Here is a 13,870-nt window from a genome sequence, read left to right as displayed (position 1 = left end):
CTTTTTCTTTCTTGTTTGTGTGTAAGAATTTTCGGAAATATGAGTCATTACCTAGCCTGGAGACTGCAGTAGGAGCTAGTTTCTCTTGCCATTGGTCAGCTTGGTAGGAGAGAACGGTGGATGCTTGGATAGTAGAGGTCCTGAAGGTAGGTTACGAGATCCCTTTTGTTTCAAGACCTCACTTCCAATCATCGTCTCGATTTCAGCAGTTATTCCCCTCACTCAATCAGGGGTCAAGCCTTGGAGGAGCTTTTGGCCCTCTTCTAGAAGGATGCCATAGAACGAGCTCCTCCTTCTCCTGGGTTTTACTTGCGGGTGTTTGTGGCTCTAAAGGCCTAGGGAGCCTGGCACCCCATCCTAGATCTTTCAGTCCTGGACAAGTTCATTCTAAAGTCCAAGTTCTGGATGGTGATGGTTCAGACAGTTCTTTCATCCATCAGGAAGGGGGACTGGATGATTTCCATCGATCTGTAGGATGCTTATCTGCATATCCCCATCCATCTGAAGAGCAGACCTTACCTTCGGTTTTTCACAGACTTGGAAGTTTTCCAGTTCAAGACCCTTTGTTTCGGCCTCATCACTGCTCCACAGGTCATTTCTCGGGTAATGGCTCCTGTTTCGGCTATTCTGCATCAATTAGGAGTAAGGATGCTTCGGTATCTGGACGATTGGCTAGTCCAAGCCGAATCTCTAGAGGAATGTCTCCAGTCTCGAGGGAGATAGTTCTGTCTTTTTGTGTCAAACTGGGCATACGTGTCAACTTCGACAAGTCCAATCTAATCCCTTGCCAGATCATGACTTATCTGGGGATTGTTTTGAATTCCCAGATTTTGAGGGCCTCTCCATCTCAGAAATGGATAGACAAGGTTCTAAGTCTGGCCAAAGAATTTCTGTCCTCCATAATGCAGCCAGTCTCTCTGGAGGACTCTCCTGGGCCATTTGTCATCCCTTATCCAACTGGTTCCTGGAGGGCATCTCAGAATGGGGTCCCTTCAGTCGACACTTCGCCAGTCATGGGATTTCGTTTCCGAGGACACAATAGTCGCCTCCTCTCCACAATGTCAGAAGGATCTCCATTGATGGATGCAAGTTCACCACCTCAAGTTATGGACGTCTCTTCTTTCAGTTCCGCCGGACCTAATGTTTTGGTCAGATGCCTCGGATCAAGGTTAGGGCGTGCACCTGGGCTCCAAAGCTGCTTCAGGCCTTTGGTCAGAGGAAGAGAGGATCATGTCAATAAATTGGAGGGAACTAAGGGCAGTGTACCTAGGCCTTCTTTCATTTCAGGATCAACTGTTGGAGTCGGTTGTAGCGATCTTCGTCGACAACACCACAGCAGTTTCATACTTAAGAAACCAAGGTGGCACACAGTCGGACCTTTTCACTCAAGAACCCCAATCAATCCTGTGTTGGGCAGAATACAGGAGGATTACGTTGGTCCCTCAGTTTATCCTGGGCCATCACAACATCTTAGCAGATGCCTTGTTGAGACCGAACGAAGTTCAAGGGTCGGAATGGACACTTTGCCAGGAAGTCTTCGACAGCCTCAGAAAGAAGTAGCCCATCACAGACGATGTGTTTGCCACCCCACTGAATTTTCGGTGCCAGATCCTCTTCGCCCCTTACCAGACTACTCAGAGTGCCAGGACAGATGCTCTTTTGCAGGACTGGGAGGGCCTTCAAGTATATGCATTTTCTCCATTCGCTCTGGTGAAGTCAGTCCTCAAAGTGAGGGCAACCAAGCGTCTAGATCTCACCATGATTGCCCCCTTTTGGCCACAAAAGGAGTGGTTTCCTGACCTACTGGAAGCACTGGTAGAGGCCCCCATTCGTCTGACAGAGAGACCAGATCTTCTCAAACAACCTCATTTTCATCGGTTCCATCAGAGGCTCCGCATGCTTCATCTTCATGCTTGGAGACTGTCAAGAGATTCTCCAAGCAGGAAGGGTTCACCTCAAGAGTAGCTTGACAGTTGGCTCTTGCCAGGCGGCAATCAACTAAGAGTAGTTTATCAACCAAATGGGTCGGTTTTCAGACATTGGTGTAGGTCTCAGGGGCATTCAATTTCTAGACCTTCCTTACTGAAAATAGTGGAGTTTTTAGTTCATTTACATCATGACAGGGGCCTGTCATCTTTGTGCATTAAGGGTTACATGTCGATGCTTTCATATGTTTTTAAGGCAAGGCTCCCTGAAAGCTCTTCTTCTTATGTCATTAGAGATTTAATTCAATCTTTTTCCTTATCTCAACCAGGCCGCGGTTGTCTCCTCCGACATGGAACGTTAATAAAGTCCTTCAAGCCTTGAGGTTCCCTCCATTTGAGCCTTTGAATATGGCCGATTTTAGGGACCTCTCTTCTAAGACACTTTTCCTTACCTCTTTTGCGACAGCCAAGAGGGTGGGTGAACTGCAAGCAATCTCTTTTCTTGTCGCCAGATCTGGACAAGACACGATTTTGTCATACCTTCCCGAATTTGTCGCAAAGACCGAATCGTCTGATAATCCCATTCCCAGGTTGTTTGTTCTAAAGTCGCTAGTCGACTTTGTTGGTTATTTGAATGAGGAATTAGTTCTTTGCCCTGTTAGGGCTCTCTCTTGCTATTTATGTTGCATGAAGAACATTCAGGGTTGTCCCCATTATCTGTTTGTTTCACCACGAAATGTCAAGAGACCTATGTCAAAGAATGGTGTATCCTTTTTCCTCAGAGATCTTAATTGTTAAAACTGGCAGTTCGGTTGCCCATGAAGGCCAGCCGCCGAGAGCACTTAGTATTAGAGCAGTTGCTACATCTGTAGCTTTTATGAAGAATGTCTCTGTCGCCAAGGTGCTTGAGGTGGCGACTTGGCATTCTAATTCTGGATTAGCATCTTTTTATTTTAGGGATGTATCTATTTCTAAGCGACCTTTGTTCCTTGGGCCTGTTGGTGATGGCAGGACAGGTCGTCAGACAGAAGGATTGGGTAGTCTTCCTGTTTTACGTTTGGCCACTACCTGTATCTCATTCTTGTTGTATTTGTATTCTTTGTTTTTTGCATTATAACTTTTGTAGGCAGTTAGGTGTTTATACGTAATGGGAATTAGGTAGTTAGGTATTTATAGGTGTTGTTGATGACATAAGGACTGGCTGCTTTGATGACTCATGCTGCTCCCATTGTCAGTCTGACATTGGACCAGTCATTGGGTCGTCGGGACTGGCATTTACGCTTCTCCCAAAGTCGATTCTGACTTAGGACTAGCCACTGGTTCGCCTGTCTTGACGACTCACGCTTCTCACATTGTCTGTCTGGAGAGGGAATTAGTCGATGGGTCGTCTGCTGTCATCTGGCGACTCATTCGCCATCTACTTTTTGTCACACGTGTTTTCTTGGAGTCAGACATTCATGCAAGATCAGGCGACATTTAGTAGCTCTGAGTTTCTTGTTGACAAAATAGGTTGCATTGTTACACCCTCTGATTATTGCTTAACATGAGGCCAGTTTGCACTGTCAGGCACTCATCCTCCGGGACCGAGTCGTTTTCGCTCCGTGCTCCTTTCTCTTGGCATCAGAAAAGCTCAAGTCAGGAGTCACTCATGAGACGTTATCTCTGCTGGTGATGTTGGGTTGCGTTGATACACCCCCATTGTTCGCCTAGCTTGAATCGCCCAGACAGTCCAGGCACTCATCCTTTGGGAAAGAGTCACCAATAACCTGCTCCTCTATCTCTGCGCCAGACATTCGTGAGAGAGCAGGTGTTGTCGGTGGTTTTAGTGCTTGACGAGGTCATCGGGGTGTAGCCTTTCTGTCCCCGATGTCGTCTGACTTGTCACCTAGTTGGTCACCTGACTTTTGTACAGACTGACTATGCACCTACTCCTTGTCCTTTACTAACGCAGTTCATCGTCATTATGGTAGGAGACTTGGAGAGTTCTTAGTATCTTAGACTTTGCGTTGAGTTATTAACTCAGCATATGATTTACATTTCTTTGTTGTTTTATGTCCTTTTATTAATTTTTCTTTTTCTTCCTTTTCCATTAATCAGATTAGGTTGGTTCCTCCTATTCTGTCTGAAAGGGAAATTTTATTCGGATACCCTTCTCCTTTTCAATGCGGTTAATCAGGCTAGATAAATTATATTAAGGTAATGTTAACTGCCCTCTTTCTTCATCACCTGATCTATAAACGAGCTAACGACAGGTGTCAACAATCTTCAGCGACTCTTGTTTTTTTATTTTAAATTCAAATCAGTACATGGTGTGCCTAATTATTCATTTGGACTGAAGATGAACCCAGGGAAGGGTTTGAAAGCTTTGTAAAGGGTTTTTTAATTATACACGAACTCACAACATTTTTTATTATTGTGGATCTCTTAGAACATTAGTCGTATATACTCTCACAATAGAGAGTTTTTCCCAACTAACCAACTAAGGTAATGTTTGTTACTATGGACTTTTTATAAATGATATTAATAATACTTACCTGTGTAATTTATCCAGTCCCACCCATCCTACACAATCTAACTATCACAACTGATTTTCAAGGGAAGGTTTTGTAACTGTCAAATGGCAGTGTCGCCAACTGGCAGACAGAATAGGAGGTAGCAGGGTTGCCAATGTGGTGAATTTTTTGGCCAGTTATTGGGATTTAGGGCTAGACAAATTATACAGGTAAGTATTATTAATATCAGTTTTATTATAATAATTCCATTTCTGGGCTCAGCTCGTGTCGCTGCGCGAAATATCCTTTAATCTATTATTTCTAGGGTAAATGTACTAACACATACCAGAGAATAAATAATTAAAGAAAAAGGTCAGTATAACTGACTCGCTCACCCTCCAAGAGGGTGTCGGTATGAACACTATGGCGAGTGAGACCACTACCACGAGCCAAATGCCAATAGAATTCTCCCACTACAAAATCCCCCAAGAGGAGAGCCGACCCACAGAGTGGGCAGCAACTACTACTACTACTCCATCCCATGCTGCCGACTGCTGCGCCTCTGGTGGCCATCCTTTTCAGTTAGCGCACACGATACACACGTGCCCTTTTTTACTCGGTGTTTTTTGTGCCCTTTTCTTTGGATTTATTTACCATGGAGCGTGCAGCCATCGCAGCAGCTAAGTTAAGTACTCAGTGTTTATTGCTAGTTGGTTTTTTCCGGCCCTGAGCCCGTATTTGCCGTTTTTTAGGTATAAATACGAACTCTAGGTCGGAAGCATGGCAGCATGGTTCTGCCTCGTGGTGGGTTCGTTCTTGGTCACCCATACCCAGAACATCCCCTTACTTATGTACGCTCTATTTTAATTATCCGCTTTGTTTAGGGTACGGTCTACACGGTTTTGTCATGCATGCATGTCTTTTACCTTATGTAGGCTCCTTCCATCCAGACCCTAGCCACGGCTCTTAGTATCGGCCTCGGCTAGCTTTGAGTGGTAGACTTGCCTTCGGGTTAGTCGTACACTCCTGGATTTTTTCTCCTACTATGTTGTTTTCTTTCTTTCATTATTATTATTCATTTGAATTATTTATATGATATTTGTTTAGGTTAGTTAGGCGTCTGGCTTGCTTAGCCTAGGTCATGGCCCATTGGGCCTATATGCTACCGCTCATCAGTTCGGTTGCTTCCCGATAGCATCTCTCTGATCAGTTGGTTATGGTCCATTGGGCCTATATGCTACCGCTCATCAGTTCGGTTGCTTCCCGATAGCATCTCTCTGATCAGTTGGTTTGTTTCTAGGCTTAGTTGTCTTTTGTTTTGTTCTTACCGCCCCGTGGTCACTACGTGATCACGAGGCAGCCAGACGCCTGTCCAGTCACCTTCCCCCCCTCCCGCTCTTCTATAGAGTCGGGGGGGGTGGGTCGGTCTGCCCATGCTCGCTCCGCATACCCGAGCCTGCCTCCCTCTCTCCCCCCAGGCGGAGGGAGTAGAGGGACGGGACAGACCCAGACTGGACTCGACCTCTCCGGCTTCTCGGTCCGGCCGGATGGTAAGGTGGGGGGGGACTGGCCTTTCCCCCCTCCGTTGCTACCCCGTCGCTCCGTTGCTAGCCTGAGTCTGTATGTCCTCTCGCTCTTTCCCACCTTACTAGGGCTCCTTTACCACCGGAGTCCTGGCATCCAGCGGAAAGGTGCTAGTCCACCCAGCAGAGTGGACCGGAACATACAGTTGGTCCCTTCTAACCACTCCGTCTCGCTGAGTTACAACACTCCGCCACGCACTGGACTTAGTCCGGTACGTTCGAGTTTTAGGTTTAAGATCTATTAGGTTAAACTATTAAGTTTATCTTAAGTACCTTAAACCATCCCCCCTCCCTTACCTGTCTCACCGGATCTCTCCGGGGTTATAGCCTATTCAGGCGATTAAGGGAGGGGTTATGCCCAAAATTTTTTCCGAGCTCCGGCATGCAACGGAGTTCTTCCTGTCCTTAGCCTGTAAGTGATAGTCTTTAAGATACTCATGTGTCTTTTCACTTACAGACCACCAACTGTGAGCATCCGGGATGCGCCGCCACACTTCAGGACCCATGTGGACACGAAGTTTGCCGGTCCCATGCTCCATGCGCGACTCCGCACGGGGACATCCAGGTCTGGTACCACGAGACGTGTACCATCTGTTACGATCTGGTGAGCCAGCTCTTAGACGGGGTAAGTATTCCAACTCCGGTAACTGGTCCTCATTTGTTATAGTGCTAAAGTTTTTACATTAATCACTTAACTTAAGGTAAAATTCAGGGGGTCTTATAGCCCCTATAATTTTAAGTTAAGCTTTAAGTTGGTTTTAGTTTTAAGTTATTCTTAAATCTAATCAATACCCTCTCTTCCAGGCTCCGGCTGTGAGGGATACCGCACTGGCAACCCTGCGGGCCTGGGTCGGCGGTTTCGGGAAGAACGCCGCCAAGGGTATGCCCTACATCCTTGAGAAGAGGTTGGCGGTACTAATCTTCCCCGGAGGCAAGGCGACAGGCTACGTCGACCCAGCAGAGGCGGCCCCGACTATCGCTTTCATCCAGCAAGAGCTGGCTGCCTCGTTGACGGACCAAGGCCAGGACATCTCCTCGGAAGTCGCGACGCTTGACATTAATGTGGAACCTATGGTAGGTGTAGACGACCTGTTGGTCGAGGTAGGTTCGTTGGACACCCAAGGGATACCCTTGGGTGCAACTGGTTCTTCTACTCCTGCAACCTCTCCATCCTTCCAAGGCTTTACGGGTAATGAACTTTATACTTCTCCTGACGCTTCAGTTAGACCCAAGGTCAAGGGTCAAGCAGTGAAAACCTTGACGAAGACGTCGTCGTCGTCTAAGAAGACGGCTTCGGCGTCATCCTCTTCTCGTAAGTCTCCGGCTAGGAACCCCGGAGCAGAGAGATCTAAAGCTTCTGGGTCCGGCTCTAAGTCCTCGAGGAGTAGATCCTCCAGGGAGAGATCTCACACTCCAGCGGAGTCGTCAGTTCCGCTACCCTTGGTTCCAGTTCAGAGCCACCCTTCCACCTCCGCTACAGCTCCGGCTTTGGACTCCAACGCTGGTCTGTTACAGCAAGTGGGCGATCTGGTTGGGTCTCTGAAAAACAGCATGGAACAAATGATCTCTCGGTTGTCTGATAGGATTACCTCTCAGGACAACATTATAGCCGGACTGAGCCAAGCTCCTCTAGCCTCTCCTCCACCTTTCAGCACAGGTGGAGCCCAACTTCCCCCGTATGACTCTCTACCTCCGTTCTCAATGAACAACCCGTGGAGAGTAGCGTCATACGCCCCCTTCCAAGACGGGCTCATCTCTATCCCGGAATGTGGAACTCGGAGGATTGAGGACTTCGAGTTCTACCCGGAAGACCTTCAGCCCCCGTTCATCGGCTACGCCAGGCTCACCGCCGCAGCCATGACTCGGGATGATAAAGTACCAAAGGAGACAGTCCTCTATTCACGTGACCAGGCTCAAAGAGAATGGCTCAGGTGTCTAGAGGACATGGATTGTTCCAACACGAAAATCCAACCTTTTAAGAGTCCGTTTACGATCTTTACGATGGAAGAGAGTACCCCGCTCCCTTTCTTGACAAAGATCGCGACGACTACTATTCCAGCAGCCCAGAAGGGGGACTCCATGCCTCAACTGAAGGAAGCAGATCCTACATCTCCTTTACTTCCTTCAGCCGGTGAATTGTGGGAAGATTTACCTAACACCTTCTCAGCTGGCAAACTCAAACCAGACTGTGCTATGGAGCAGTTTGGTGAGAAGCTACCTAGGCTTCCAGATAGCCTTATTCAGGCAGAATTCGATGCCAAATCGCGGTTAGCCAGGTCTATTAATTCCATGGCTATGACCGAGGTGGCTACCATTGCCTATGGGTCGGAACCGCTCTTCAAGCTTCTTACCAAATCTTTGACTCAAACGGTGCAGTCTGATATGTTTGAGTTCGCCACTGCTAGGACGAATTGTAGGAAACATGTCCTACAAGAAGCAACAATTCGGCACGAGCCGAATAAGTTGCTTACGTCAAGCATCTGGGGAGCAGACCTCTTCCCAGAAGCGATGGTTAAGGAGGTTCAGTCAGAGGCTACGAGATTGAACCAGAGCCTTAAAGACCGTTGGGGTCTTACGGCCAAGAGAAGACAGGACCAAGCCGGTAAGGGTAAGGCTCAAAGGAAACCTAGACGTTTCCAGCCCTACCAGAAGAAGCAGCCACGCTTCTCTCAGCAAGTTCCGGCGTTTCCCTTAGTGCAAACACAGCCCAATCCTTCCACCTCAAAAGGCTCAGTCGCAGCCGATTTATGTTATCTCTCCTCAGCCTCAGCCCTCCACCTCTTACGCTCTCTCTCCAGCCTACAACCAGGTCTTCGAGGGTCAAGCTTCACAGAAGTATGACCGCTCGGGTAAGGGAGGCAGAGGTAAGCGATCCTTTCGTGGGAGAGGATCGGGAGGTCCCTTTAATAGGGGAAAACATTTCATTTTCAGAGGCCGAGGAGGCTACCAGAACCAATGAGGAATTTCAGGTAGGAGGGAGGCTGTTTCACTTTCGCCACCGGTGGAACTTCAGCAAGTGGGCTCAGAGCATTGTCTCAAAAGGCCTGGGTTGGAGCTGGTTAGCGAGCCCACGGCATCCAGACCTTTCCGCCAACTTCCTTCCAAGGAATTGACGGAGTATGCGGAGGATCTCCTTCAGAAAGGAGCTATAGCGAGAGTCAAAAGGTTAAAATTTCAAGGACGCTTGTTCAGCGTGCCAAAGAAAGGCTCACAAAAAAGAAGGGTAATCTTAGACTTGTCCCGCTTAAACTTAGCCATTCGCTGCGACAAGTTCAAGATGCTCACGATCTCGCAGGTGCGGACCTTACTTCCCCGTGGGGCCGTCACCACCTCTATCGATCTTACAGACGCTTACTATCATATCCCTATTGCAAGACACTTCCGTCCGTATCTGGGCTTCAAGATAGGAGACCAGACATTCTCCTTCAAGGTAGTTCCTTTCGGGCTCAACGTAGCACCCAGGGTGTTTACGAAGCTGGCGGAAGTAGTAGTTCAACAACTCAGATCGCAAGGGGTTATGGTAGTAGCGTATCTCGACGATTGGTTGATCTGGGCTTCAAACAGTCGAGGAATGCAACAAAGCAACACTGAAAGTGATTCAGTTCCTGGAATATCTAGGCTTCAAGATAAACAGGACCAAGTCAAGACTCACTCCAGAGTCAAACTTTCAGTGGCTAGGCATTCAATGGAATCTATCCTCCCATACTCTGTCGATTCCATCAACCAAGAGGAAGGAAATAGCGAAGTCAGCCAAGCAATTTCTGAGTCACAAACTGGCGTCAAGAAGAACTCAGGAAAGGATCCTGGGTTCACTCCAGTTTGCATCAGTGACGAACATCCTAATGAAAGCCAAACTGAAAGACCTAACCAGAATCTGGCGCTCACGAGCAAATGTCAGGTCCAGGGACAAATTATCCTCAGTCCCTCTGATTCTAAAGAATCGACTCCGGCCGTGGGCGAAAGTCAAGAACTTGTCGGTGTCAGTGCCCCTTCAGTTTCCTCCACCAGGGATCACCATCCACACAGACGCGTCCTTAAGCGGTTGGGGAGGATATTCCCAGTTCAAGAAGGTTCAAGGAACGTGGTCACCTCAGTTCCGTCAGTTCCATATAAACGTACTGGAAGCAATGGCAGTGTTCTTGACTCTAAAAAGGTTACGTCCGCCAAAGTACTCCCACATAAAGCTAGTCCTGGACAGCGCAGTGGTAGTACATTGTATAAACAGAGGAGGCTCCAAGTCACGTCATCTAAATCATGTCATGGTAGCCATCTTCTCCCTGGCGGACAAGTTCAGTTGGCATCTCTCCTCCACCCATATAGCTGGAGTGAGAAACGTCATAGCAGATGCTCTATCCCGATCAGTACCTCTAGAGTCGGAATGGTCACTGGACAACAGTTCGTTCCAATGGATCCTTCAGAGAGTTCCAGGTCTACAGGTGGATCTCTTCGCATCTCAAGCGAACCACAAACTCCCGTGTTATGTGGCCCCCAACCTGGACCCTCTGGCCTATGCCACGGACGCCCTGGCTCTAGACTGGAACAACTGGGAGAAGATTTATGTCTTTCCTCCAGTGAATCTTCTCATGAAAGTGTTAAACAAACTCAGGACATTCAAGGGTCAAGTGGCTCTAGTAGCCCCAGACTGGCCGAAGAGCAATTGGTACCCTCTAATTCTGGAATTGGGTCTTCGCCCTCTTCGGGTCCCAATCCCAGGCTCTCCCAGTCAGTACAAACGAAGACTGTGTTCGCTTCCTCAGGGATTCTCAAAACCCTAACTTTATGGATTTCATGAAGTTTGCAGCGAAAAGGGATGCGAATATTGACCCTCAGAATATTCTCTTCTTGGAATCCGATAAAAGGGATTCAACTTTGAGACAGTATGATGCTGCTGTCAAAAAGTTAGCAACCTTCCTGAGAGAATCAGATATTAGGATCATGACAATCAATTCAGCTATATCCTTTTTCAGATCCTTATTTGAAAAAGGCTTAGCAGCTAGCACAATTACGACAAACAAGTCAGCCTTGAAAAAGATTTTTCAATTTGGGTTCAACATAGACTTGACAGATTCCTACTTCTCGTCTATTCCCAACGCATGTGCTAGACTTAGACCTTCTGTAAGGCCTACGTCAGTATCATGGTTCTTAAACGATGTTCTAAAGCTGGCTTCAGAAACCAATAATGACACATGCTCGTTTATAATGCTCTTAAGAAAAACCCTATTTTTATTAAGCTTGGCCTCAGGAGCTAGAATTTCAGAACTGTCGGCTTTATCCAGAGATCCGGATCATAATCAGTTCCTTCCCACAGGGGAAGTGCTACTTTCTCCGGAACGTAGCTTTATAGCTAAGAATGAAGATCCTTTGATGAGGTGGGAACCATGGAAGGTACTACCCCTTCCACAAGATGTATCTCTTTGCCCAGTTTCAGCCTTACGAGCCTTTCTGTCCAGGACCTCCTCATCCTCATCGGGTCCTCTCTTTATGAGAGAAAAAGGTGGCACTTTATCTATTAAAGGCATCAGGCAACAAATCCTGTACTTCATTAAACAAGCCAATCCTGACTCTTTCCCAAAAGCACATGATGTCAGGGCAGTAGCCACCTCAATTAACTATTTCCAACATATGAACTTCGATGAGTTGAAAAAGTATACTGGATGGAAATCGCCGACAGTGTTCAAACGTCATTACTTAAAGTCCTTGGAAGCTCTGAAATTTTCAGCAGTAGCAGCGGGTAACATAGTTTCCCCTGACTCTAACTAATCTTTAGTAGAAGATCCAGTCCTCCTTTCTACCTGCCTCACCCAACAGTTCGTCTATTCCTGCCTTGTTCATTTACGGTCACCTTGTGGCTTAGCTGCTTTTATGATGATGTGGTGGGTGTCCCTTATTTTTTTTGCTAGGGACACTCACAATTGATTATGGATATTGATCTCATGGATGTCATCCCCTTATTTTTATGCTAGGGGATACATCTTATTTGTAATGGTTACGGGTTTTGTATATTAAGTCATATACATTCCTTTATATATTATTATTGTTGAGTTTGTTTTGTTCAACTTATTATGTTAATTGCTCTGGAATTTTGATACATAGCTTTACACAGATACCATTTTGGTACATATATGCCATATTACCTCTGTATATATGTAAATTACCTTAAGTTAAGAAATATTATTAGAATTAAGTGTAATTTAAGCAATATTTCTATTTTGTATCACTGTGTATATGTATCCTTATTAGCAATTATATTCTTTTACTTTTATTTTACCTTTTATTTGAGACCTACTTTTATTTTGTTGATTTTGTTTACAATCTTGTGCTATTTCTCTGGTACGATTTCGCGCAGCGACACGAGCTGAGCCCAGAAAAGGGATTTTGACGTAAGGAAAAATCTATTTCTGGGCGATTGGCTCGTGTCGCCAGCGAAATCCCGCCCTACCCATCCCATCGCCCAAGATTGTCTGCTAACTTCAGGATGGCCACCAGAGGCGCAGCAGTCGGCAGCATGGGATGGAGTAGTAGTAGTAGTTGCTGCCCACTCTGTGGGTCGGCTCTCCTCTTGGGGGATTTTGTAGTGGGAGAATTCTATTGGCATTTGGCTCGTGGTAGTGGTCTCACTCGCCATAGTGTTCATACCGACACCCTCTTGGAGGGTGAGCGAGTCAGTTATACTGACCTTTTTCTTTATTTATTTATTCTCTGGTATGTGTTAGTACATTTACCCTAGAAATAATAGATTAAAGGATATTTCGCTGGCGACACGAGCCAATCGCCCAGAAATAGATTTTTCCTTACGTCAAAATCCCTTTTCTCTAATGTTTGTTAGACAAAGGACTGTTTTGTCTGGAGGATATTCAAGACCATGATTCTTAGCATATATATGATTGATAGTTTCTATGAAAAACTGGATTTGTGTTATGAAAACTGAACTCTTCAAAAAGGCTATGCATATAATTATGTACAAATAAATAACTTGTTTTGTCCTATTCTTTCAGGGCCATACAGAAGCTATCGGAAATTACAATCAGTTGGTCAATAGTGGAATTGACTTTGCCAGCTTACTCTCAACTGGTCATGATGAGGAAACTTCGTCACCTTCAAAGCAAGCCAGCACTAGAACTGAAAAGAAGAATGGCATTGTATCATCTCTTCAGGAAAGTGATAAATGTAAGTAAATACTTTATACTGTTCTTATTTGCAAGCCACTATAAAAATATAAAACTATACAAAGGTTACCTTATGTGCTGAGTTGCCAATGGGACCTATGTAATTTACCATGATTGTGCATGATCTTCACAATTTTTCTTCCAGATTCCCCAGAAGAATGTTATTTCATGCAAAATATCAATAGTTTCTTGGAGTTCTGAGACATATAGCTGTTAGTACATAATTTCTTTGAGAGGGAGGTTAATAGGAAGTTCCAGTTTGCTTATTCAATTTTTCTTCAAAAACATTTTAAAAAATTAATTTTTTTTGGAAACATTGGTGGATGAAATCTATGATGGGCAAGGAAAACATCCAAGAAGCAACATTTGTATGGGTGATATGTATATTAGCAGAAGTAGCTTTAAGTTGCTAAATGTCAGATCATGAAAATGTTTCCTGTAGGACCCCAGCATAATATACGGAATGACTTGCTTCCTTCTTTTCCCATTCATACATAATTTTTATGCAAAATGAACTTTATCAATATTTAAGATATGTTCAGTATTTCTCAGCATACTGCCCAAAGCATTATATTGTCTTGTATCTTTAACCACATGTCACGTGCGGATTTTTCCCTCACCATGACATTAAGATACGAGATTAGTAAGACTACTAGTATACATATACATATGCACTTTTGTCAGTCTTCTTGCCTGGAGACACG

At 45.7% G+C, this 13,870-nt stretch overlaps 1 protein-coding gene across 1 annotated transcript in view; it reads left to right on the top strand.

The window, feature by feature from the left end:
- The window catches only part of LOC135225285 (ATP-binding cassette sub-family C member 4-like), a 283,886-nt gene that overhangs the window by 159,572 nt on the left and 110,444 nt on the right, over positions 1-13,870 (top strand). Inside the window, exon 15 of the mRNA XM_064264615.1 lies at positions 12,996-13,167. Coding sequence (XP_064120685.1) covers positions 12,996-13,167 — 172 coding nt within the window. The remainder of the gene's footprint in view (positions 1-12,995; positions 13,168-13,870) is intronic.

The sequence above is a fragment of the Macrobrachium nipponense genome, chromosome 13, assembly GCF_015104395.2.
Source record: "Macrobrachium nipponense isolate FS-2020 chromosome 13, ASM1510439v2, whole genome shotgun sequence".
Classification (NCBI taxonomy): domain Eukaryota; kingdom Metazoa; phylum Arthropoda; class Malacostraca; order Decapoda; family Palaemonidae; genus Macrobrachium; species Macrobrachium nipponense.
Note: the sequence above shows the minus strand (reverse complement) of the source record. Positions and strands in the feature narration are given on the sequence as shown.